Here is a 26,404-nt window from a genome sequence, read left to right on the forward strand (position 1 = left end):
AGAGAGACACGTATCCGTTCCCTCTCCCGCTTTCCTTTCTTGCCTCCTTATAGGTACATAGGTACAGGATGCTCTGAGTGTCTCTGGGTTACCTCTGGCATTGTGTGTGTGTGTGTGTGTGTGTGTGTGTGTGTGTTGTGGGCATTAGGGCGTAGAACAACACATGACTTAAGATTGACCATCTTTTTTTTTAAACTTACATCCAAGTTAGCATCTAGTGCAATGATGATTTCAGGAGTAGATTCCAGTGGTTCATCCTCTATGTATAACACCCGGTGCTCATCCCAAGTGTCTTTCTTAGTGCCCCTCACCCATTTAGCCCATCCCCCACCTACAACCCCTCCAGCAACCCTCGGTTTGTTCTCTGTATTTAAGAATCTCTTATGGTTTGTCCCCCTCCCTGTTTTTATCTTATTTTTGCTTCCCTTCCCTTATGTTCATCTGTTTTGTATCTTAAATTCCACATATGAGTGAAATCATACAGTTTTTGTATTTCGCTTAGCACGATACCCTCCGGTTCCATCGGCGTTGTTGCAAATGGCAAGATCGCCTCCTTTTTGATGCCTGAGTAATACTCCCCTGTCTCCATACACCACATCCTCTTCATCCATTCATCTGCCAATACCGTCTTTTTAAGGGTACACTTCGCGAGTGCTCAGTATGTGCATGCGTGTGAATTACATTGCACATCTCTAGTCTTATACTGTTGTAAGGAAAGATCTCCAGAACTTTTTCATCTTGCAAAACAGAAACTCTGTCCCCATTCCCCCTTCCCCACCACAACCCCTGGGAACCAGCATTATCCTTTCTGTCTCCATGAAAGGGACTAGTTTAGGTACCTCCTGGAAGCGGAATATGCCTTTTTGTGACTGCTTACCTCTTATTTTAAAGAGTGTATTTAAATTTAAATTTGTTTCCTGTCTCACCCACTCCAGATACTCTCTCCTGCCTCTCTTTTGTTTTTTTCCGCTTTCCATTTCTCCCCTTCCCTCCTTCCCTCTGTCTCTCCCTCTGTCTCTCTCTCTTTCTTCTCCCCGGCAGTTATAGACTCCTTATGACGTAAGGTCCAAAGAGAAAATAGGAAGTCAGAACGAGACACCTCACTCATCAACCTCATTTAGCAACTGCCATCTTTCATGTCTAAATGGAAAATAAAGGAAAAGGAGCCCAGGCCGAGGGGGCTCTGGAGGGCAGCGGGAGGGGCGGCAGCTGCGGGCAGGCAGGGCTGTGCGGGGACACCGGCTCCGTCTGCCTTCGCAGGGAGCACCATCATGTACGGGGCCCTGCTGCTGTTCGAGTCCGAGTTCGTGCACATCGTGGCCATTTCCTTCACGTCGCTGATCCTCACGGAGCTGCTCATGGTGGCCCTGACCATCCAGACGTGGCACTGGCTCATGACCGTGGCCGAGCTGCTCAGTCTGGCCTGCTACATCGCCTCCCTGGTGTTCCTCCACGAGTTCATCGGTAAGACCCGCTCTGTGGCTGAAGCCGGGCAGTGAGGTCCAGGGGCCCCCTCCCCAGCTCTCATCCTGGGGTCTTGGTCCAGCTGGCCTTGGCACTTAGCTGCCACCATTTTCTTACTGGTGTCCCCGTGGGGCACATAGCACCTGTGGATCAGCTTCCCGGAACAGAGGCTGGTGGGCACAAGGTCAATGGAGTGTTTCCTTTTAAAAACACACTGCACTAAGTGACTTAGAAGGGGGTTCCGTTGAATTCGACAGAGACCTGGTAGGTTTCTCGAGGGAGCCGGGCACAGTGCCGGGCTCTGGGGGGCGAATGCGATGTCGGACATCCAGGTTTTGTTCATGAATAAATGGTAAGTCCCGCAGGATTTGTCCTTATCGGTAGGTTAAGAAACTCCACCTTCCCCTGAAGGCGTCTCTGATCAGGTCTCGTGTTCATCAGCAAACGCTCCATAAGGTTTTGGTCAAGGTGAAAGGAACATCCGGTTACTGAAGTCTTAGTTTCACACTTGTCCTGAGAGTCTCTCAGAATGCGTTTTTGTGAACACCTACTGTGTGCTCAGTGGCTTGGGGGTGGCGAGCTCTGCCCTCAGGAAGCTGTCACGGGCTGGCTGGGCAGACGCACGGGTGGGACCATGGCCCGTGCCAGCCACACGCTCCCCATCTGTGCCCCAGAAGTGGTGTCCACTCCACTACTGAGGAAGGCTGCGGGCTGTGCTCTGCTCTCTCAAAACCCTCCAGACCGCGGGCTCACTGTCCTGCAGCGGAAGCGGGCGTCCGTCCCTCAGTGGAAGCCCCCTAGGCCACCCGGTTCCCGCTCTGCACCGCCCTCAGACCCGACCCGTCCTGGGCTTTGGTGACCATCCCGGAGGCGGGGGGAAAACACGTCTGGTGTCACAGTGCCTTTCTGCTCTCGGGAGGCGGGGTTTGCAAAGAAAAGCGCCAGCTGTCAGATTCCAGATCAGAAACACCTGTAAGAATTGTTTCTGCCCGTAGTTTTCTTTTCCTGGTGTTGGAAGTAGCATTTCAGTGACTGTCAGTGAAGGCACAGGTCAGAGAGAGGAGGGAGTGGGGAGAGTCCCAGCCCTGGAGACGGAGCCCAGGAAAGGGGCCGGTGCCAGGAGGCCATGTGTCAGTGAGGAGAGGCAGCGCCCCCCCTCCCCCCGCCCAATAGCTATGCTGGCAGTTCCTGAGCTGCACAGGCCTTCTGGAACATTCCGTCCGCTCACCGCCGTCTTCCCTTTTGCTTGCATTGCAGATGTGTACTTCATCGCCACTTTGTCATTCTTGTGGAAGGTGTCCGTTATCACTCTGGTCAGCTGTCTCCCCCTGTACGTTCTCAAGTATCTGCGGAGACGGTTCTCCCCGCCCAGCTACTCGAAGCTCACCTCGTAGGCGTGCGCGGGCCGAGGGCACCGCGGCCTCTGCGCCCTCCCGGTGGACAGAGTTCAAGTTGCGTCTTTTTTAAGCGCCACCTGTGGATCTCGCGGCAATGGCTACCACGTGCCGTTTGGACGCGAAGCGGCTGAATGTGCAGAGTCCCGAGGCTGGTTCAACGGGGCAGGCTCCTGGGACGTGCCCGCGGGGGCCTGCTCGAGCCCCGGATGACTCAGCCTCAAGTGAATGTGTATACGTGAAAGCTGGTGGCTCGGCTAACACATTTATACGTGGGTCACCGTGCGAGCTTCCGAGCACTGGGATTCTGGTGTCGTGTGATAGAAGTTTCTGTCCGGCTGCGGATTGTAGAAGGGTTTGTTTGTGTTTTTGTTTTAAACAGTCCTAACGTGTGTGTGCTCCCCGCGTCTTTCTCGCTCTGAAAAAGCTGGCTGTGGAGAAGCGTCAAGCTCGCGGTCTACAGGTTTGCGGGAAAAGGCCATGACTCTGGTCAAAAGTGACCCAGACGGTGATCGCACGGCCGAAGTGCTACCCACCCCGCCCGAGGCCGCTCTGCTTGCCGAAGCCACGCTGCCTTCCCAGAGCGACACAGAGCGGACCGGGGCGGAGCGAGCCAGCCGTAAATCCCCTCTGTTCTCCTGCGTCAGATTCAGCTTCGACAGCGCCCGAGTTAGCGCCACCTGCCTCCTCGTAAAAGAATTTCAAAGGTGTTACCCTGCTGTGTTCGGACCTGGTAACAATTACAAAGCCTGTGGCCATCTGAGGACACCCCTCAGACATTTTCAGCAGTTGTTTTAGCAGGAGAGGTGCCACCAAACGGCTCCTAAATGTGTCGACAGGGTGATAAGAGACTCGGCTAATTCTTTAGACAATGTAGCATATACGGCTCAGGCCTCCTGAGTCCAGAGTGCAAGGTCAGGGCTGGGGGCTCTCGGCTTCCACAGAAATCTGTTTCCCATTAGGAGGATGAAATGGCCAAGCCAGAGGCATCATAACCATGCCCTTCGTTGGCGGCAGCTTCGAGCAGAGAGTTCCTGGGAGGAGGAGGCCCAGGCTGCCGGCTCTGGGGTCGGGGCTCCGTTCCGCTGCCTCTCGAGATCTCCAGGGGGAGCTTGCTGGAAGGCCGCCAGCGGTGGAGACCCCTCCCCCACCGGGATGGCGTACCCGCACGTGTGTTTCTTATAAAGCTGTGGCTTCTCTTTTCCGCGGAGGGAAGGGAGTTTTCAAGCGCTGGGCGTGGCGGGGCAAGGCATTCTTGGGTTTTCGAGTCACTCGGTGCCACATATGCGTGCCATCAGGGTTAAGTCGGCGGATCTTCCAGTGACTGTTTGCGATCTCGGATCCGTGGTTAATTCCTTCAGCCCTTCAGCATGACGCTTCTTGTGCGTGCTTCAGAGACGTGAGCTCCAGCCTGGCCGCCGCGCCCACGGCCCTACGCTCAGCCTGCGGCTGGGGGGTTGGGGGCGGGAGGAGCGGGCACGTCGGTTCCTGGCCTTGGGAGCACTCTCCATATGCTCATGTACTTATGTTGCCCTTTTAAGCCCTTATAAAATGATACTAAGTTTCAGGCACTGGGTAAACTGGCTCTTGGCATTGCTTCTGTTTTAAGATTCTGCATTTTTGCAGTATTTCGGCCGTTCTGTTCCAGCCATCTCTGCCACACCGGAAGGATCTGCAGGGAATATAGGTCGCCGTGAATGAGTGGTTATTTAGGAATAGGACCTTTCAGCCGGAAAGATTGAGTGGGTCTGACTTCTGTCTGAGTGATGTTACATAGTTTCAAAGGTAGAGGAGGGAGCCTTGGGCTCAGGGGTTCATACTTTGATCTGTCTCCTCAGAAGTCCGATTGTAAGTCTTAAGTTGTTCTGATCTGAGGTTGCAAACCCTGAACCTGGCCTTGTTCACAGACAGGCGATGGCTTCTGCAGGTAGGTCTTGCCAGAAGCGCTGTGAGGAAATTTTGGACGTTCCCAGCAGATACAGGGAGACGGTCTCTTGCTTTGTTTTTTTCCCCCCTCAAGTCCCAAGTTCGATCCAGGTGTGTGAGCTGACTTTTGAAGTCAACGCCTGAGATGCCACCTGACATCTCCCAGGAAGAGAGCTGTCGAAGAAGCCGCGCCTGGAAGTGGAGGGGTGCTGGTCTTTGCCATTGCAAACCTTGTTCTCTCATCCCAGCTGCACTCCGGCGGAGGCAGTCGGGGGCCAGAGGGACCTAAACCCCAAGCGGAGCCCCGACCCCCACGCTGTGGAGCCGCCCCATCAGTGGGCAGCCTGCTCCCTCCTCCTGCCGGGGGTCGTCGGGTGTCTGGGGATGCATGTGCTTCTCAAACTCTGGAGCCCCAAAGGGCAGGAGCCTCAAGTCGGTTGAGGGTACAGGATCCTTACCTGCACCCGTCAGACCAGTCCCAGCAGAGGACCCGTGTGCATGTGGATTATCTCAGTTGTGGGGAAGATAAAACAGGAACCTCCTGAGTTCTTAGAGCTTGAGCAGACGGATCCCGTTAACCTTTCTCTCGGTTTACCAATCTGGAAGGAATTTAGGAAGCACCACTGACCCCTGCCCCTCACCTTGGACCTCAGTGGGACCTAAGTCTCTGGCAGCCTATTTGGTTTGAGGCCGGAGGCCCCACGGCACACAATCAGTGCTATTCAAACCTTTCTCCTCAAAGTAAAAATTAACCCCCCACCCCCGCCCTCTGACACCACTAGGTATTGTGTCCTGGTTAGCACTTGTGTTATCTTATGATTATTTTTGTTCTGTCTTTTGGTGATGGTTGTGCGCGCATGAGGATGACGGGATCCATTCGGTTTCTCCTCCCCCCGCCCCTTCCTTCCTCTAAGAAAATGACCAGACAAGCGTCTCCGTTCCAGTAATTTCTGAAGCCTGACAGTTTGGGTCCTAATTTGGAGGGCGCACATGCTCACGTGTGTGTTGCCCGTGGTGCTAGGGGGGTCTGGTTGCACCATCTCCGGCCGCTTGGGGCAGCGGACTTTGCCACAGAGCGAAGGAGGGGCGTCCCCGGGGGCATCTAGACACCGGAGCAAACCACCTTCGCAGCCACCTGGAGCCGGGAGACCGCGAGCTGGGATGTGTCCCGCTGTTGGTGGTGTCCCATCCGGGCCCCAGGCCAGCTTCCCTTCCTAAGCCCTTTTGTGTGCAGTCGGCTTCGGTACCCGTGTCTGCTCCCCTCCGTGTGCTCTCTGCTGAAAGCTTAGGTCACACTGACAACTTCTGAATGTATTTTGAGTTCTGTGCTCATTGGGAATGGACACAATAAGGCCTCTTCTCCTTTTCCAGATTTTTGCTTTTATACTTTGTTTTGTTTTTACTGGGGTGGGGATGGGAAGCCCTCATGCCTTTATGGGGCAGCATTTTAAACCTTTGCCAAAATCGCCAGTGGGACCTACACGTGCTTCCGCGCCATCCTGTTGAAGACAAACACCTCTCAGCTGTTTTTATCTTTAATCTTTTCTGTGTGTGTTTGTGTGTGTGTGTGTGTGTGTGTGTGTGTGTGTGACCTGAGTTTTTGATGAGATACTTGATTTGCATCAAAATCCCGTCACTTCCAGCTTTGTTGTCATCAAAAAACATAAAAGGAGCTTGTAAATATAACAGGTTTTACTTCTCCCCCCTTCCTTTCATGTGAAACCTTTTGCCACGTATGCTTATTGGAAGATATTTCCATTAATGATGTTCATTTCATCTTGGGAAAATACGTCTTGTGTTTCGGAAGGGAACCGAGAGGCATTGCCACCGTGCGGGCAGCGTCCCCGAGACCTCGCGCTCCGCGGCGTCTGCTCACGCCATGGCGCTGTTCCTGCGGATCCGGCTTCTCTGTCACCGCGTGCTTGGGGGTGCCGGCTGTTAACGTCACTGGGCAACGTCAGTGGATACTGCGTTTGTGGGGGGGGGGAGACTCCTGGGGGGACGCGGTATTAGCAAACAAAACTGGTGGCCACTCTATGATTTTGTTGCAGGGGGGCTAGCCGTAAACTCATCTAGGAGCCGGCGGCCTCCTCATTAGTCGATTCGTCCGTGCACATATCCACCAGGACAGCGTTCTTTCATTAGCGGGAAGCTCTGGTACAGGATGCTTTAATTTAGCAGGAACTCCCAGATGATTTAAATCCTCGATCCCGTGATGATGCACATGTGATCCTGCGTGTTTCTGACCGGTTGTCCTTTCATTGTGTGCCAACATGGCTCATTGCTGCTGCCCAATAAAGCTTGTGTACTTTATGCCTTTGGGGATCATTTTAATTTGTGCGGAAACAGGAATTCTGGTGTCAAAATGAAGGCTTTTTATGATAACGCTCCTATTTTGTGTGTATCTCATGGTACAAAAAGGGAAGGACTGTTTCTCCAGTTATTTGGATTTTGGCAAAAAAAAAAAAAAAAAAAAGCCCATCCCAAACCCGTGCGTTATTTATTATTCTGTACCGTTGTCTACTCCAGACATGTCAGAATTTCAAAAGGTGACCGATATAAATAGGAAAAAGGAGAAAAGTATTCTATAGGATTCAGATTTGATTGATACACATGTAGTCCTTGATCTGTTTGGACACCTTTAAAAAAAAATCAAGTAAGATTTAGGAATGCAGTCACCTAGGTTTTAGGGAGGAGAGGTTTCTAAGCTGTTGTGTAGGAAGCAGAGGACATATTTTATTAATCTCACCCAGTGATTCTCAGCTGGAGGGCTTTTGTCCACCACGGGACTTGGGGCAGTGTCAGAGGCATTTTTGGTTGTCACAGTCGGGGTGGGGTGCTCAGGGGCCTGATGAGAGGCCAGCGATGCCGCAGGACAGCCCCCCACCACGTGGAGTCATTCGACCCCAAATGTCGAAGGTACCGCGGTTGAGAACCCCCGATACGACCTGCACACGTCCGCTTTATCACTGCGGTGTGAACGCCCGTGTCTCGGGAAACCAGCTATGTACCAACGAGCCACATGTTTTAATTAGGAGCTATGTGTGGTGTGGGCTGCTGGTTTCCACATACTGGCTCCCGTTGAGAGGGTCACCCCCAGGGTAGCGATCAGAAGGAGCGTTGTCAATGCGCTTGTCTCCATCAGTTGCGGCTCCTCCCAGCAAATCGGAGACGCATGCTCTCGGCTCTGGTGACCTGGGCTCAAGAGGGGCGAACGGTACTTTTCCTTAACCCTGTGGCCATCAAAGTGGTCTTCCCACCGCATTTGCCTGCTGTGAAATTCCATCCGGGTGCAGGCACCGCTCCATTCCCGCCGCTAGGGGGAGCTTGAGACTGAAAGACCTTTATGTTTCCTGTTTTCAACAACCAGGAAGGTCCAGTGAACCCAGCTGCTCTGTTCAAGACGCTGCTTTCATAGTTTCAGAATTTATTTCATGGCCAACGGCTCCGTTAAAAACAGACATTTCTTTTTATGTTGTTGACCAGACTATTTTGCTGGACTTAGCTTAAAACACACACACACACACACACACACACACTGGGGTTGGGTGGGGGAGGGACTGTGAGAGATGAATATTTATTTGATCTTGGATATTTGTATTTTTGAATATTTGGCCACTGGGAAGGCTTGCCCTACTCCCTATTCAGGCTAAGAAGGTTTTGAGACGAAATGTACCAACGCCCCCAAGTACTTGAACTGTTTTTGTTACAAAACTTTTCAGGGTGACATGAAACCCTGCGGTATTTGTGAGGAGACCTATAAATGATGGATTTGCTCACCTCAAAATAGAACTGTAGTCGCTCCAAACTTTCCAGAAGTCGAGCACAGTAACAGAATTCATTCAGGACTTGCTAATTTCCTACTTGAAATGGGTTACATAATAGAACAGTCCCGCCTTCGTGCCTCTCAGAGCTACCCATGAAATGTATCATTAAAAGCTAGATGGTGAAATGTATCATTAAAAGCTAGAAATAGCTTTGCTAAACTCTGGGAAAAAGAGGAGTTTTATTTCTCCCCCCTGATACCTCCCCCCTTTTCTTCACCCAAACATTGCATAATGTTAAAAAAGTCAAATCTTTCCGTGGGATTTGATTTCATTCTCCATGTGGCTGTGGTCAGAGGGTAACTTCAGCACTTTGGGGGCCGGCGGATTTTTGGAGGATCACGCATCCCCGGATCAGTTTCCATCCAAAGACTGAGCAGACAAACACACCCGATGCTGGGGTTTATCCCTCTCCCTTCTCCCCCTTTGGTGGATGAGTTATCTGTAACGCAGCGTCTTTTCAGAGGGCCTGCCTTCTCGCAGGAATGTCAAAGCCAAGCCACCCCTCAGCCTTCCATGTTGAGGTTTGGACTTTGAAATGGGTTCCCTCTAAGATTTGGGGTAGTTGAATCACATCGTGAAGTCACTAGCTCCACGGTCTGTGCTTGATGACCTAGCAGGTCCCGGTTCTTAGACCTCCGCCTGCAGCTTCTGTTTGCTCACGCTAAGAGCTTTGCGTTCTGAACCTCTGCTGTCCCATTTTCAAGAGATTTAAGAGCACATTTTCTTTTCTTGGGTCCACCTAAGCCCAGGAATATTTTTAGATTTTCTTCAAGAAAGAGTGCAATAGCCAGAAAGAGAAGGGGGGACCGGGGTTAGACGGAATATGCTGACTTCCGTTCATTCGTTCACCAAATATTTACTGAGCACCTACTGTGTGTTCGGTGCTGCTCTTTGGGCTGGAGGATCGTGGAGAACAAGTGGACGGTCCCCACCTTCCTAGTGGTTACATCCATGTGTGTGTGAGAGAGACGAAAGACAGATACAGACTCTAATACCCTCCTAAGACAAAAGGGGGTGAGGGGTGGGCAGAGGGTATTGATCAAGTAGGAGTAAGAGTGGAGAAAGTGATGGGGGTCAGGGAAGCACCCTTCGGGGATGGGCCCACTGAAGCAGAAAGATGAAGGATGAAGAGGTGGGGGTCATGGTAAGCTCCGGGACAGCGGCATTGATGCAGTGGAGAGTGCAAAGGCCCTGGGGTAGGAGAGGCTGGGCATGTTGGGGGAGCAGAAAGAGGGGCACGTGGCTGGTGTGCTAAGGCCAAGGGGGAGCATGGAGGAGGTGAGGGCAGGGACACAGGGCCTGCAGACCATGGCGTTCAGGCTAAGGAGTCCTGTCTAAGAACTGAGCAGGCATTATTGAAGTTTGCCTGCTGCACTTGAACTGTGTCTGAGAGGCCCTGTTTCACTGCCTTCTACTACGTATGCCTCACTGACCCGTCCCTGCCTGTTCTCATTTCCACCTCCGGGGGCTACGAGGGCTCCGGTGAGACCCACCCCTCCCACTGGAATCAACCCACTCTCATCCCTGGTATTTCTTGTGATTTTATTGGCATAAACAGCGCTATTAAATAAAGGGGAGAAGACGCTGGTCCTTGGATGAAGTTCTTGCTTTTCCAGCAAATACTACCAAGGCCTTCTGTTCTGCCTGAGCAGCTGGTGGCTGGTCGTCCGCCAGTCCCGGAAAGCAGGTGAGTCTGGGGGGGAAGATAGGTAGAGGAAAACTGAACTGAGTCATGTTCTTCGAAGCTGCCGCGTTTCCAGAATATGCCCACTTGGGTCCAGTTTCGAGGAGGAAGCCTTTTGCAGTCATGAACTGCGTGCAGGGGCCCAGGCCGTGTTCAAATTCCTCCCAAAGAAAGAAAGAGTAACGAGAACAGTCTGTGGAAAAGAATGTAGTTAGTGTCTTAAAGATGGGCAAATACTCATTCTCATTTGTCCTTTTATGTGAAACAGATTTTTTAAAAGGCAATTGGAGTAGCTAATGACATCCAGAGCCCTGCTGATTCAAGTAGAGCTGGGAAGGGGGGGGTGGCTGGGGGCTCAAATTGGCCCAAACGACTAATGAGACCCAAAGAAAGAGGTGAGCTGCTCGGGAATTCTTCAGAGCCATGGCCAATAATTAGAGTGTAAGATGCTCTATGCACATAACTTAGCATAATTTTATTAGGCAGCTCATCACCACCAGAATTAGGGAAAATCAGCCCAGGGAAAAGCGCGCTAGCCAGGCCGGCTTGTGCAGACGTGGAGACTTTTGCTCCAAAACGGCTTCGTGCTTGAGGAAGACACCAGGAAAAAGCACTGCCTTTCTTCCGGGCCCTGATGGGGTGGGGGTGGGGGGGGTAGAAATGGATTCAATGCCATTTTAGGGGATGTGCTGGAATTTGGGGGCAGGCAGCACAGGGAAACGTGCCATGGACCCAGCTGGACGGGAGACAGCCCCATCCTTACTGAGTGACAGGGGGCCCATTCTCTGAGCTGGGGTTCCTCGCCTGTTATTAGGGGATCAGCGGCGAGGCCGGTGACCGTGCCTAGACCGAAATGGCAGCTGGACCATCATCGGGGACCTGTGGGTGAAGGGCGGGCTGCACGCGGAGGGAGGCCTCATCTCTCCAGACCGGCCCGCGTGTTTTCTTCAGACACGGAGGTCACCCCCCCGGACAGAGTTCCCAGATGATTTCAGGTTTGGGGCAACGAGGGAAGGTCTCACCTTGAGTCTTTCCACTGGCCTTTACTGACCTCACAGACCCTCCACCTTCGAAGGCCCACCCTGGGTCCTGTTCTCCGAGCCGGTGCTGCGTGTGGGGAACAAACCTGTGTGCCTCACGCTGGGCTGGCCTGGGCATCCCCACCCCTCTGGGGCTGGGGCTAGATGGGGCCAGAGGACAAAGGGGACTTCCCAAAGACTCCGTTGGCTCAGTGATGTGGCGAATGAGAGGAAGTCATTGAGTGGCCATTTAACACATTGCAAAAAAATTTTTTTTCATGTTTATTTATTTTTTGAGAGAGAGACAGAGCATGAGTGGGGGAGGGATAGAGAGAGAGGGAGACACAGAATCCGAAGCAGGCTCCAGGCTCTGAGCCGTCAGCACAGAGCCCGACGCGGGGCTTGAACTCCCGGACCACGAGATCATGACCTGAGCCGAAGTCGGAGGCTCAACTGAGCGAGCCACCCAGGCGCCCCTCACATTTTGTTTTTTAACGTGAAAGCAAATTCATTGATGCAATAGAATAGAAGGCAAAAACAGAGAGGGAGACAAACCATAAGAGCCTCTTAAATACAGAAAACAAACTGGGGGTTGCGGAAGGGGATGGGCTAGACGGGGGATGGGCATTAAGGAGGACACTTGTTGCAACGAGTGCTGGGTGTCTGTCGTGTGTAAGAGATGAATCACTGGGTTCCACTCCTGAAACCAGTACTACGTGCTATGTTAACTAGCTTGAATTTAAACACTTAATAGTAAAAAAAAAAATAGACAAATTTTGCTTGAGTTTTCAAAAATAAACCACAAAGTCTGAGCATGGGATGGGGGAAGGGCGGCGGGTGCCCGTGCTTGTCCACGGGCTCTGCTCCTCGGGCAGCCGAGGGACATCTTGGGGGGCACCGCCTTCCGGTTCCATCCTTAGCCGGCCCGAGGCGGGCCCATGGGTAGGGCCCCATAACCACTGAGGGTTTTGTTTGTTTGTTTTGTTTTTGAATTCTTATCATGGGAAAATATACACAACAAAATTTGCCATTCCAACCATTTTTGAATGTCTGACTCAGTGGCACTCAGTCACCGAGTTTTAAGAGCGCGTTCCGGAAGGTTCCAGAGCCTGACTGAAAAAAGTGGGCCTTGCCGTCTCATGCATTTGATAGCCGCGGAGTGCTTTCCCACCTACACCTCCTCGCCTGATCATCCCAGGGAGGCTGAGAAGTGCATCAGGCCCGCACGGCAGCACCGTTCACCACGGCCAACGAATGGAAATGTCCTGCCCTTGAGGAGTAAATAAACGGGACGTGGCAGAGCCGTACGATGGAATGGGGTCCCGCCACGAAAAGGAGTGGGGGTCGCAGCGTGGCTGAATTAAACCGCGATGCTCGGTGGGAGAAGCCAGACATTACAGACCACCCGCTGTATGGTTCCATTTCTATGCCGTGTCCGGAAGAGGCGACTCTGTAGAGACAGGGGGCAGGTTCATGGTTGCCTGGGGCTGGGGAAGTTGAGGGGTAGAGGGGTGACTGCTCACGGTGGAAGGTTTCTTTTTTGGGTGGTGAAAATGTTCTAGAATTAGACACAGGGTTGTCCAACTATAAATACACTAAAACCCGTTCAACCTACGCTTGAAACGGGTGAATTGTGTAACATGAAACTTACATCTCAGCAAGTCTGTTTCAAAAAAAAAAAAACAACCTGCCGGTGTTTCGCCCCCAGGCTTGTATCATCTTTGTGGTTCGCACCAGCACCCGAGGGGCCCAGAGCGGCGCCCCCTCCTCGCCAGCACTTGTTCATCGTTTGGCTTCAGCCATCCGGGCAGATGCGCCTCTTCGCGGATTTCAGCGTGTGTTCCCAGGGGCTGATGACATTGAACGTCTTTGCAGGTGCTTGCTTGCCGCCCACGTAGCTCCCCTGGCGAGGTATTCGCGTCTTTTGTCCTGTTTAAAAAATTACGTTGTTTTCTTATTGTTGACTTCTGAGAGTTCTTTACATGTCCGGGATACAAGGATACACATACATCGTGGCATGTGTGATCTGAAACTTTCCCCCCACCTGTCGTTTGTCATTTCATGCTCTTTGTCACCAGTGTTTCTAATTCTAGCCCCTTTGGTGGGTGAGTTGTGATGTCTCATTGTGGTTCGGATTTGCATAACATCATTTCTTAATCTGGTTGGTGGAGTCTAGGGCCAACAGCACACAGTGCTTTTATATACAGAATCTTTTTAAATAAATTTTTTCATGTTTTTTTTTTTTTGAGAGAGAGAGCATAGTGGGGGAATGGCGGGGGGGGGGGGGGCAGAGGATCCGAAGCGGCTTCTTTGCTGACGGGCTGACAGCAGCGAGCCTGATGCTGGGCTCGAACTCGAGGACCATGAGATCATGACCTGAGCTAAAGTCGGATGCTCAGCTGATACCAGATTCACCATTGGTATCTTTGGTACAAGCAAGGCTTTAAGAGACGGCTCAAGGTCTCGCGGCTCCTAGGGGACAGTGGGCGGGGCCAGGATCGGAACCCAGCTCTGTCCTACAGCTGCCTCTCTTGAGCTGTGATCTGCTTCAACCCTCAGCTTCAAGGCGTCTGGTAAAAGCCAACACCTCCTTGTCTCTCCAGCAAGCGGCGTCCCTTTATGGCATGTCACAAGGGGGTGAGAAATGCCAACGAAGGGGACGAGCGAGAGATCGGACTCTCGTCATCGCAGGGACCCTCCTCACCTCCGTTCCCTGACATGGCAGTTCCCAGGGAACAGCCACATTCTCTAGCTGCTGTCATTGTGACTGTTCCCTCCTTCTAATTATGAGCAGAGTCAGCCCCGGGATGGGGCAGAGGCCTTGAGCCGTGAGTCATGGCCGGGATGTCGTCACCCGGGGAAAGAGAGGCCCTGAACTGTCTGGAGGCACCATTCGGCATCTATGTCTTGTGTGTTTATCAAGCGCCTCCTGGGTGCCAAGCAGCATCTGGGCACTGCGGATGTGACATTCGTGACCCCTGCTCAGACGTCCCTTCTTAGAGAGCCCTTCCCTGACTGCCCCATCTAATGTTACAGCCCTGTCCCTCCCTAGCCTCTCCCTCAGCCATATTTGTCCTCAGATACTTAGGACTGTTGGAGCAGTGTTTTCAGTCTTACCCACCCCCCCTCCCCACCCGCCCGCCGGAAATGTATGCTGTGTGAGGACAGGGCTTGGACTCACTTGCTGTTCTGGAAACCTAGAGAAAGGTGGCATAGTGGGTGTTCAATAAAGGTGGGATGAACACATGAAGTAACTGAATAAGGTAACGGGGATGAATACCATCAGGAATTTAAATCAGGATGCCATTAGGGAGACTGGCCAGAGCCAGGTGGAGAGTGTGTGTGGCTATTTTACACTTGACCGAAGGTGTGTGTCCTTGCATAGGTGGATTTTGAGCTTCAGGCTGAAAGACGAAGGGAGCCAGCATCCATAGATGCGAGGAAAGGGTATTCAGGGCAGAGGAAATTGCATGTGCAAATGCCCTGTGGCAGAAAGGGTTCAGTGTATTGAGGGGCAGAAAGAAGAGTGATGGCAGCTGGTGCTGATAAGTGGCAGGAAGTGAGTACTGTCTCGCAGGGAGGCATCTGTTTACCACCCCCCCCGCCCCCCCCACCGGGCCTAGAGAGTGGACCCACTGTGTGTCATGTTGAGGGACTCCAGATCCCCGGCCTGTGGATTCCCATTGCCGGAGAGGCCAGGGAAGCGGCTCATACCCCAGACCACATTGCCCCGAGTATGATGATTTCTCTCTCCCACTCCAGGCCTGTGGCTTTTGGTAGCTGGATCAATCCATGAGAAAGCTCTCCTAAGTCTTGAGAGAATCCCCCTGGGGCTCAGGAAATACCTCTCAAAAGAGAGACTTCTGAGAGCCATGTGGCTTCCAAATGGGGGTATATGTGTGCCATGTTCTGGTCGCTTCCACTTACGTTAGCTTGTTGAGTCCTTGTTGTAACCGTGTGGGTTAAGTGCAAGTAAGCTCCTCTCACAGATAAGGAGAGCAGGAGACGGGTACATTCCAGCCCGGGCAGTTCGCTACCCACGGAAGGCCGGGCAGAAGTTGCACTCGGAGTCTGAGACGTTACCTCTGGGACACACACACGGGCCTCTGTGTGTGTGTGTGTGTGTGTGTGTGTGTGTGTGTGTACCCCCCGCCCCCCGCCCCCCATCCCTAACTGGTAACACTTGTTGGGAGAAATGAATGTGACGAGTGGGAAACCCATGGCATGGCGCGTCAACACAGAAAGCCATTCTGAAGCGGTGACAGCTGTGTGCCTGCACACGGCTGAAGTCAGCGCTGGCAAAGTGAGGCGGGAAAGAGGGAGGGGGGATTTATGGCCGGGATCAGGAGTGGCTTGCTCCCTGGAACGTCAGCTCGAAACCCACAGGAACCAGGATGCAGTAGCAGGAACTAACCCACCTCCAGGCAGGTCACTGCCGCTGGTTTTATGGCTTCCAGCTGAACTGCCACCCCCCCCCCAGCCCCCCCCCCCCCCCCCCCCCGCCTCACTCCAAAGTCAAAATCCTGGTGGTAGAATCTCATGAGCTCAGCTTGGTTCACACGGCCGAGGATTTGGGCCAACAGTTTCCCCAGACTGCCTGCCATGGAAGGATGTCGTCCTCCAAAGGGACCGTGGCCTTGTTCCCAGGAAGAAAGGGCGAATGGAGGCTTGGGGGCCAGAGAAAAACTCACATCCACCACGGTGGTAATCAGGCTTTGCCTCGGAACCCCCTGTGGGAGGCCTCGCCTCTCCAGGCTTCTGTTCCTACTGGGCCAAATGAAGGCACTGAGTTCCACACCGGGGCGCCTCTCAGGATCTCTGGTGGAATTCTAGAAAAACACCAGGACCTCTCTTCTGGGCCATCTCTTTTGATCAGCTTGAAAAACCGTGCCAGCAATTCCCTCTTACGTCTCATTGGGCACGACTGGGATACACGCCCACCCGTGAACCAATCACTGGCAAGAGGCGGGGTGGATAAGGACCAATCAGATTTGACCCCCCCCCCAATCTTCCCAAAGCCAGGGGTCCCAGAGTGGTCTTCCAGGCTTTCTCTCTCTCTCTCTCTCTCTCTCTCTAGGGTCGTGGGTTCTGCCCGACAGAATTCTCTGAGACGGTGAAGCTTGAAAACGGGGTCAGGTGTCCTTTTCGGCCCAGAAGGTGTCTGTGAAGGTTGGTCGTGTCCCCACTGCGCCCCCGCCCCCCCCCAGGGAGCTCAGCTGTCACAGATATTGAGCGGTACCTCCAATGTGCCAAAGCCAGTGGCCAACGTGGGGAGGGAAGCAACACCAGGTGGGAGTATCTAATAAATAAGGATTGTGGCTGAACTGGAAAAAAACACCATCTTGCCAGGCACCGGTGTTGACTTAAGGCAGGTTAGTTATGGCTCCAGGTAAGCCCTGCTCTGCCCGCTGGGGGCTGTCCCCAGCTCAGCTGTCAACTCCGCTTACCTTCCAGAGAGCTGACAATTACATGGTGGCTCTTTTTCACTCGCGTGTGACCTAACACAGCCACTCTTCTCAAAAGTTGCTAAGGAAATTGGAGGTGCTGAAAGAAAGTCTGCAATCGAAATAATGCTTTAGGGGACGTTTATATGCCTCGGAGTGAATTAGTGTCTTAAAAAAAAAGAGCCCCTTCTCTGTGCACAAATATATACTTTTCACATTCCTTTTGAGGCACCAAGGACTTTAACAGTGGTGTAAATCAGATTTTACAGACCACATATTTCAAGTATGGAGTTCATTAAATGTGTGAAATTTGACATTTGCTTCGGGGCGTGGCTAGGGTCTCCAGTAATGAATCACAAATTGTGTTGGGCTTTCTGATCAAGTTCAATATGCTAAATACCCCTGCAGACTTGCACAAAGAGGCAGTTTCTTTCCCAGCCTCCCCAAACCCCGTTCTTCTAGGAACCCTTCTTCAAGGGACTAGGTACTAACAGGAGATGTGTTCCCACCATCTTTTTTTTTTTTTTATGTGTATTTATTATTGAGAGAGAGAGAGAGAGAGAGCATGAGCGGGGTGGGGGGTGCAGCGCGAGAGAGGGACACAGAATCCAAAGCAGGCTCCAGGCTCCGAGCTGTCAGCACAGAGCCCGACGCGGGGCTCAAAGTCACCAACCGTGAGATCAGGACCTGAGCCGGAGTTGGATGCTTAACCGACTGAGCCACCCGGGTGTCCCCTCCCCCCCCCGCCCATCTTTATTTAAGTTGAGAAACATGTGAGACACACACAAATGTGTGTGTATGTGTGTGTGTGTTTAAATAGGCTTCACCCCCAGCATAGAGCCCAACACAGGGTAACTATGAGCCACCCAGGTGCCCTGACATTGTTTTTTACTAGATTCCTGAGTGATGTCACTGCACTGATTGGAGCAGGGCCCGTTTACTGAGCCCTTACTGTGTGCCAGGCTCTGTGCTGGCTCTGAGAATACAGTGGCAGATGAGACAATGTCTGACCTGGTGGCGTTTGTAGTTTTTTTGGGGGGGAGGGGGGAGTCAGTCATAGAATAATCACTTTCACCAGCAATTAGGCGATGGCCTAAGAAGTGCTACACAGGAAAAGTCTGGGGCATTGTGAGGCCCAGGGGAGCCGGGTTACTTTCTGGGTGCACCAAGAAAGGTCTTTCTGGGAGGCATAGTCAAGCTGAGACTCGAGGGATGGGCGGAGCTTGGCTGACAAGATAGGGTGACAGAGGCCTGGCAGGCCGAACGTCTGTCACAAAATCAAGGCTGCAGTGAGTGACCCTTGGGATGCTTTGCCAGGTGGCCACTTTACTGAGCTCCTGTTCTGTGTCCTTGTCATCTAAGTCCCTGTCTCTGAGAGGGGATGGGAAGTACGCAAGTGACCAGGATTCAGGGGTGGGCAGTAGATAGACTCTTTGAGAGCACAGAAAGAGCCCATGAGAGGGGCAGAAAGCAAGGGGGTGACAGACGCGTGACTCTCATGGAGGAGATGCCCCAGTGGCATGACAAGGGCATTCCAGGTCAAGGAAACAGCAGGACCAAAGACACAGGGGCTGGAGCACGGGATTTATTCTGCTAACTGTTCATGAGGCAGTTTTCTCAGGAGCGTAGAGACAGGCAGGAGAAAAGTGGGGACACAGCTAGCAAAGGAAGTTGGAACCATATTGCTGCGTTGCCAGTGACAGAAACTTATGTCACATTAGTTCAGATCTAAAAAAGGACAGATCTACCTAGTGGCTGTTACGGCTTCAGGCACAGCTGTATCCAGGAACCTAAAGGTATTTTAAAGACCCCGTCTTTCTTGGTCTCACAGGTCCGCTCTCCCCCTGTGGTGACAAGATGGCCCTTAGCAGCTCCTGGACTACGTCTTCTAAGCCTGGCAACACTGACCGGGAGGCAGAGAGAGACAGAGAGAGAGGGAGAGGCACATGTCATAGTTCCAGCCAGGACCCCGGGGTTGGTGTGGCTGGCCTGGCCAGGACCGCATGGCCCGCCCCAAACCCACTCTTCTGTCTCCTGCTGGACCTGGGATGGAGGGCAGTCCCAAACCGCATGATTCAAAGGGGGAGATTGTGACCCCTCCCCCGACTCCCAGGAAAACAGACAGCAGGATTCCCGAAAGAAGAGACAGAAGCTGGAAACCCAAAGCACCGACGCGCATCCCGGGAAGGTTTAACACTACAGTGAGGAAGCTGGTACTTATTTTGGGAGGCCATGGGAGCCAGCGAAGGTGGTGGAGCGAGGGGAGCGACATTATCATCCAAGCTGTTCTTTGGGAAGAGACCTTTGGGAGCGGTGGAGAGAGAGGTGAGGGAAGGTGATGGTGGGGGCCAGGAGGCTGGGGACCTGTCGGAGCCCAGACAGCGACTGCAGAGATGGAAAGAGAGGGCTGAGCGAGGGGGAACTTGCTGGGGTAGGGGGTGTGCTGGGCGGTGGCAGGGCGGCCCCCAGCCTGCTGGCCGCTTGGTCAGGACAAGGATCTGGGAGCCACCCTCAGGAGATGGTGGTGATTTTGGGAGGACGCGACCCCAGGCGACGACAGGGCTTTGGTAGGAGAACAGAGGGGCCTGTGTCTCTCCTCTGAGAGCATTTGGGGGCCAGTTGCGAATCCCATGGGCATTTGCGCTCTGACTCCGAGGAGGGTGGGTCCTCAGAGCGTGATGCCATTTTCCACAAAGCCTTCCAGATGTTTGCTTTGTTGGTTTGCTTTATTTATTTATTTTTTTAAGTGGTAACAACAGAGAGAGAGAGAGAGAGAGAGAAAGGCAGAACCGGAGTTGAAAGTGAGGAGCCCTTGAGCAAAGGGGCCCGAAAGGTGGGGGCAGAACACGCTGGAAGCTGGGGGTGTGGCTCTTGCCCCCTGTGGTCCCCTGCCCATCCGAGGACGGCTCGTTTGGTGTCCTTCTCCTCTCTCTGCGCCCAGGGCCTCGACATCCCACAGGAAAGGAGCCCTCTAGGTTTTCCGCTGATCCCAGCCCCGGTGACTCAGACGTCCCCGGGCCTCCCGCTCCCCTCCAGAGGGCGGCCGCAAGGGCTTCCGTTGAAGGATCCCTGGGGAGCAGCTCCTTCCCTCGTCGCCCCAGCTTGGAAGCGTGGTTCCTGGAACCTGGGCTTGGTATGAACCACGGCTTTACCACTTACTCGCCGCGTGGCCCCGTGAGAATCACCCAAACTGTGAGCCTCAGTTAGCAGGCATTTCCAAATGGGAGGTTGGTGATGGGTCTCTTTTTTTTTTTTAATTTTTTAAAGTTTATTTATTTTGAGAGAGGGAGAGAGCACAAGGGGGGGAGGAACAGAGAGAGAGAGAGGGAGAGAGAGAGAGAGAGAGAGAATCTCAAGTAGGCTCCACACGGTCTTCGAAGAGCCCGGTGTGGGGCTCGAACCCACGAACCGTGAGATCGTGACCTGAGTCAAAATCAAGGATCAGATGCTTAGCTGACTGAGCCACTCAGGCGCCCCTTGGGGATGGGTCTTTGCTTCACAGGTAGTGTCGTTGCCAGCAGGGGAAATCACGGTGTGCAGGAGTGTAGTGGGGTTACAGGGTGAACTCCTGCCATTGGGCCTTGGGGGTGGCCTGTCGGGGGAGGCAGGCCAGGGGGCATCTCTGAGGTCTTTATCGAAGGGCATGTGCTGGGCGTCAGTTAAAGCCCGGCTTACCTCTTGGGTTCAACTAACCTGGTCCAAACCAGGATTGCCAGCTCAAACACAGGACACTGAATCAAATTTGAAGTTCAGATAAACAATAAATAAAAAAAAATTTTTAGCATAAGTATGCCCCCCAAACTGCATGGGACATACTTACGCTACAAAAAATGAATTCATTGTGTACCTGAAATCCAAAGTTCCCCTGGGCCCTGAGCAACCTTACAGACTGACCGAAGCCGAAGGAGGGAGCTTATTATTGATGGGTCCAGACTTCAGACTTAGATGGATAAAGGGGTTCAAACAGTGGGACTCAGATTTGGCTTCTCTCTCTCTCTCTCTCTCTCGGCTTTGCTTTCGCTGCCCTGACTCCCCCCGGGCTCGCCCCTCCTGTTGCCATGGTGGCCACATCCTTCCACCTTCCTTTCCGGCCGGAAGGAGCGCGACCGTCCGGGGCCCAGCGCAAGTGTGACACTGGCCCGGACTGGCTCACGTGCTTGTCCCCGGACCGGTCCCAGGGGCCAGGGGAGTTCTGTGTGCTGACCGCCGTAGGCCTTGGTCACCTAGCGCCTCCCTCTGCCCCCTCTTCTGTTTGTTTACCGAAGGACGTTTTATTATTTCGCCGCGGAACGTGGCCATGACTACAGCAGTTGCATTTTTCTTTTTTTTTCCCGGACGGCACACGTCCTCTGGTTCCCGAGAACCTTCTATCGCCTGTCGTTTGGGGAATCTAGTTCCCGACGACGTCGGTGAGACTGTCCCCGGTGGTGCTTAGCGGTCAAGAGCGGGCTCGTTCTGTCGTGGGTTCTTGCTCAAGGCGCTCGCCTCCCCCTCGGCTTCCAGCCCGCGGGCACGACGCGTGTCTTCGTTATCACGCGCAGGACGGGGCGGGGCGGGGGGACAGGTGTCGCGCGCGCATGTGGAGCGTGGGGACGTCTCCTTGGCAGACGGTAAGGCGGGCGCTACTTTGCAATGACGCTTACCTGGAAGAGAGGATTGTGTCGCCTGAGGGCGAAAGGGGGGTATGACGTCCCCTCTGGGCTTGGAGACAAACGTCTCCAGGTCGTTCTCGTTGGCATCACTGTGGGGAATCCAGATGCCTGTCGGGTGGCCTAGAGAAAAGGAGGGATCTCCTTCCTCCGCGGGATCCGGGGCACCGTTTCTAGGCTTCAAGCTCCGGTGGATAAAAGAGGAGAGAGAATGTTACAAGTGACAGAAAACCTAAGTCAGCGTGGCTTACGTGAAAGAGAAGCATCTGCGGATAAGTGAGAAGCGAGTCGACTCTCCTCTGGCTTCGGGTACGGCTGGATTCGGGGCTCAAGTTTGCCAGCAGCACTTAATCTCTTTCAGTCCCTTGGCCTCTCTCTGGGTCGCCCACATTCTCGGACATCTTGCTCTGTAGGGTGTGGAACGTCGAGACGGCTGATGACGATTCCAGGCAAATGTCCTTATATCTCAGAAGGAAAGACGGAATGGACGTGTGAGCGAGATTCTCTCTTCTAACAGTTCAGACTCTAAAGTCCTGGACCTGGACCTCACTGGCCTGAGCCCATCACTCTGAATGCTGATTGCCTGTCCCAGGAGCTGGGGATAGAGCCAGCCTCTCCTGACCGCATGAGCTGAGAGTCAGAAAGGTTTGATCCCAAATTAAGAGTTGGACTACTTGTTCCAGAAGAGGGCAGGGATGTTAGGGGCTGGCGGCAAAGCCGATGAGTGTTCAGAGGGACCTTCCTGCAGGAGGGTCCCCAGTCGGCCATGGTATAAGGTCCCTTCCCCCCCAGGCTCCTACATTTGAGGGTGTGGGACTGTTTCGGGTTGGGACCTTGAGATTGCCTGTCTCCGGTGTCCCGTGCTTGGACTTCAGGTGTGGGGAGAGAGGCCAGCGGTAGGCAGGCCCTCCCTGCAGCCTTTTGCTCACAGCTCCCATTTTGGTTTTGATGACTTTTGCTCTTATGGTTGATTACAGTGCAATTTTATACTGCCTGCCCGAGTCCAGGTTGAGTCGGAGCCATGAAAAAGAATCACGCTGAGAGACTCTGGCCCATGTAGCCAATTCTGTAGACTGAAGTGTCTTTGCAAAAGGAGGGAAGGAGGGAGGGAAGGAGGAAAGGGAGGAAGGAGGGGAGGAGGGAAGGTGGGAAGGAAGGAAGGAAGGAAGGAAGGAAGGAAGGAAGGAAGGAAGGAGGGAGGGAAGGAAGGAGGGAAGGAAGGAAGGAGGGAAGGAAGGAAGGAGGGAAGGAAGAAAGGAGGGAAGGAAGGAAGGAAGAAAGGAGGGAAGGAGGGAAGGAAGAAAGGAAGGAGGGAAGGAAGGAAGGAGGGAAGGAAGGAAGGAAGGAGGGAAAGAAGGAAGGAGGGAAGGAGGGAAGGACATAGATAAACATAAATCACGGAGTATAAAGCCCCCCAAGCAGGGCCAGTCTTGCTACTTCGTCCTGCTGCGTTGGGCCAGGTTGTGTGTAAGGACCTCCCGATTGACCAGCTCAAGCTCCCAGACACTAAAGCCTGGGCTGCAGAAGGCGCTTCTAAAGAAATGGCAAATGGTTCCCAAATGGGGCAAATTAAGAGACCGTCCAGAGGACTTGGATCTTCCCCCATCTGCCTGCCATTTTGGGGAGAAGTGGCCACGCACCCACGTGAGCTGGGACTGTAGCAGCTTTTGGATGAAAAGTCTGGGAAGTCGGGCGCATTCGGTCCTGAAAACGGATGCATCTAAGGTAGTAGTAAGCTCCTGGCTTTCCTCTAGAGCTGGGTTAACAAACTTTGCGAGGGGCCAGAAAGAAGATGTTTCCAGCTCTGCAGGCCATTTGGTTTCTGTTGCCGGTCAGTTGCACCATTCTGCCACTTTATCATGAAAACAGCCGTAGACAAGCCGTAAACAAATGTGCCTGTCTGCATCCCGATAAAACTTTATTTATAAAACCAGGCCACGGGCCACATTTGGTGATAGTTTGTCAACCCCTGACTTAGACCAAAGAAATTGTAGAATCAGCAGAATAGCTTTCTGAGCCAGAAAGCTGGTATTTTTTCTTTTTTAAGGTCGGCTTTACTAAATTATAATTTATATGCAATGAAATACATGTTTTACGTGTACCGTTCAACCAGTCAATACAGAAGATCTCCTTTGCCTTTTGCAGTTGGCTGTCCCCTGGCCCCCGTCCCCTGCCCGGCCAACTGTTGGTCTGATCGCCATCCTACAGATTAGTTTGGAACGTGCCAGCATCTCATAGAAATAGATGCGGCACGCCTTGCACTAGGGGCGCCCTGCCCCTGCTCCAGGGTGAGGCTCTGTCCTCCCTACAGAGGCGGACAGCCCCGGAGCCTGCTCTCCCCGGACCGGTTCACGGCCCGGAAGGCAGAGAGCCCCAGAATCAGAGCAAGGGCTCCTCTACTCAGGGGCCCGGAGCCACCAGCCAGGGCTGGGATGAGCTGTGTTTACCTTGGAAGGCCCAACCTCTTTTGTAACACTCACTCATTGTTGCCAGGAGCCCAAAAATACTTTTATTAATGGAAAAACAGGGATGGCTCCACAAAGAAATATTTTGACAAGCCCGGAGGAGCCAGCGGGAAGGTTCAGAGCACATCCTCAGGAAGCTTGGGTTTCTTATCTTCTAGGGAGCCCGCCGGGGGGGGGGGGGAGAGTGCAGCACGCTTCTCCCGGCAGGGAGCCTGCCCCATTTCCGCAAGAGGCTCTCAGGCACGGCTTCCTGGGCTGGATCGGGCTGGGTTGATTTTCTGCAACGTGGCCCGGTCCACACCCCACCCTGCGTACAGCTCCCGGAGCGGCCAGGGGGGGTGGCGGCGGGGGGGGACAGTGGCATCACTCCTGGTTACGGCCCCATGCAGGTGTTCTCCCTTGTGGCGCCTTTCCTTTGACTGCAAACGAAGCTTGGAGCCGGCTCCAGACATCTCTCCGGGCTCCCAGGTACCTACCAGCGCCCGCTGGGCGAGGCAAGTTGCCACACGCTTCCTTAGCTCTCCTCGAACCAGCTCTCTTGGACCTTAAGCCTCCCTCAGTGGTGCCAGGTGCTATTTTAAACACCCCTCCGTGTGCTGACTCCTCACAGCAGTTCTCCAGTTGGGCGCCGCCCCCCCCCCGTGCGGATGAGGAAATCGGGGTACAGAGCAGTTAACTCGCTTAAGGTTGCAAAGTTACGGAGAGGCCGTGCTGGGATTTGCGCCTAGGCCAGCTGGCTCTGGAGCGTGACTCTTCTTTCTGAAGGTGCATATGTGATGCCATACCTCAGTGTCTCTGTACTTGATGTCTTTGGACTCTTAAGATAAAATCCATGTCGGTCAGGACAAGTTTAGTTGTTATACTGAAGATCCCCAAATCGCAGTGGCCTAAACAAGTTAGATATTTATTTTTCTCTTACAAAAGAAACTGGTTAGGAGATCCAGGGTTGCTGTGGAGGCCCCATGATGCTTAGGGACCCGAGCTCCTTCTAGCTGGCAGCTTTGTCTTTGTTAACTCCGTTTCTGCCTCATGGCCCCAAAATGGCTGCTTGAGCTCCTACCATCAAGTCCCCATTTTAGCAGGAAGGGAAGAAGGGGAAGTGGAGAGTATGTCCTGTCTCTTTAAGGGTTTGGGGCTCCTGGGTTGGGCCCAGTCGGTTGAGCGGTTGAGCTTCCGACTTCAGCTCAGGTCGCGATCTCACGGGTTCGTGAGTTCGAGCCTCGCGTCCGGCTCTGCGCTGACGGCTCAGAGCCCGGAGCCTGCTTCGGATTCCGTGTCTCCCTCTCTCTCTGCCCTTCCCCCACTTGCACTCTGTCTCTGTCACTCTTTCAAAAATAAATAAACATTAAAAATTTGTTTAAATATTAAAAAAACCTTAAGGGTCTGATTCCAGGCCCTCCCACCATGTGGCCTAGGGTAAGTCATTTAACCCCGTTTGAAAAGGGAAAGTAGTCAAACTTCTTTCAAAGGTTATAAGGGTTAGATAAGTTAATTCGTGTCAAACACTCGGAAAAGAGCAAAGTATTCAGTAAGACAGTTTAGTGATTGCTAATATTGACACCATTTAGATGACACTGTTCATGAAGGGGACTAGGCCTAGGTTCTATGGCTCTCCCACGAGTTTTGTGGCTCCCCAGGCCTTTCCCGTAGCGGCACTAGCACCCTGCTTTGTAATGTGCGTTGACCTCTCTTGCCCCCACTGGGTGGAGAGCTCCCTGAAGATACGCGCTGTCCGTCTTGTTCTCCCACTGTGTCCCCAGCAGCAAGTTCAGGGTCACGTGGGAGGTACCCGGAAATCTTGGCAACTGCGTGAAGGAATGAGTATTTCCAGTGACAGGAGGCTCACTCCCGTAGAGGATACTGCCTCAGGGCCTTTGCACATGCCGTTCCCTCTGTTTTCAGTGTGCTTCCCCAACTGTCTGCATAACCACTTCTCCGGTTTCACTCCGCTCCGTGCCACCTGTCCGGTGGAGCCTTCCCTGACCATCCTGGCTAAAACCGCCCCCTTCCCCCGTCTCTGTCTTCCTGTTCCGCTCTGTTTTTTTTTTTTCTTGGCACGTATCGCCACTCAGCGGGGTCGTCTGTGTTCACGCGTTCCCTCTCTCCCACTGGACTGTAAGCTCCACCGAGGCAGCATCTGTATCCGTTTTGCTCACAGCTGCATTTGCAGTGCCCAGAATGTTGCAGGTATGTGACGATATTTGTTGAATAAAGCAAGCAAGCAACAAGATAGCCCATTTGCTTCTTAAAGCCCGAGGAGAAAAATTCTCGGTATAGGCACCTCAGTCCTTTGGGCAAACGGAAGGCCCGCTTAGCTCTCAGAAAAGTGCAAACGAGATAAACCTTTCCTCCTCCTTCTCTGTTTCTCCTGCCCGCAGAAGGAGAGAGGCGAGCCAAGCCGATTCTCTCTCACTCCACGTCAGCTCTCCAGCTTCTAGGAAAATCTTCCCCATCCCCGAGGGCCCGGGGCATTCCGAGGGCCGCCTTTGGCCTCCTGCCGCATCCCGGCTCAGCGATCCTGGAGCGGTGGAG

At 53.2% G+C, this 26,404-nt stretch overlaps 1 protein-coding gene across 3 annotated transcripts in view; it reads left to right on the forward strand.

Moving 5' to 3' along the window:
• The window catches only part of ATP9A (ATPase phospholipid transporting 9A (putative)), a 130,785-nt gene extending 123,688 nt beyond the window's left edge, over positions 1–7,097 (forward strand). For all 3 annotated transcript variants that reach the window (XM_023251092.2, XM_019826353.2, XM_006929657.3), the window contains exons 27-28: positions 1,261–1,464; positions 2,722–7,097. In XM_023251092.2, coding sequence (XP_023106860.2) covers positions 1,261–1,464; positions 2,722–2,858 — 341 coding nt within the window. In that variant the 3' untranslated portion in view covers positions 2,859–7,097. The remainder of the gene's footprint in view (positions 1–1,260; positions 1,465–2,721) is intronic.
• Positions 7,098–26,404: the final 19,307 nt, after the last annotated feature.

Source organism: Felis catus, chromosome A3, assembly GCF_018350175.1.
Source record: "Felis catus isolate Fca126 chromosome A3, F.catus_Fca126_mat1.0, whole genome shotgun sequence".
Classification (NCBI taxonomy): Eukaryota; Metazoa; Chordata; class Mammalia; order Carnivora; family Felidae; genus Felis; species Felis catus.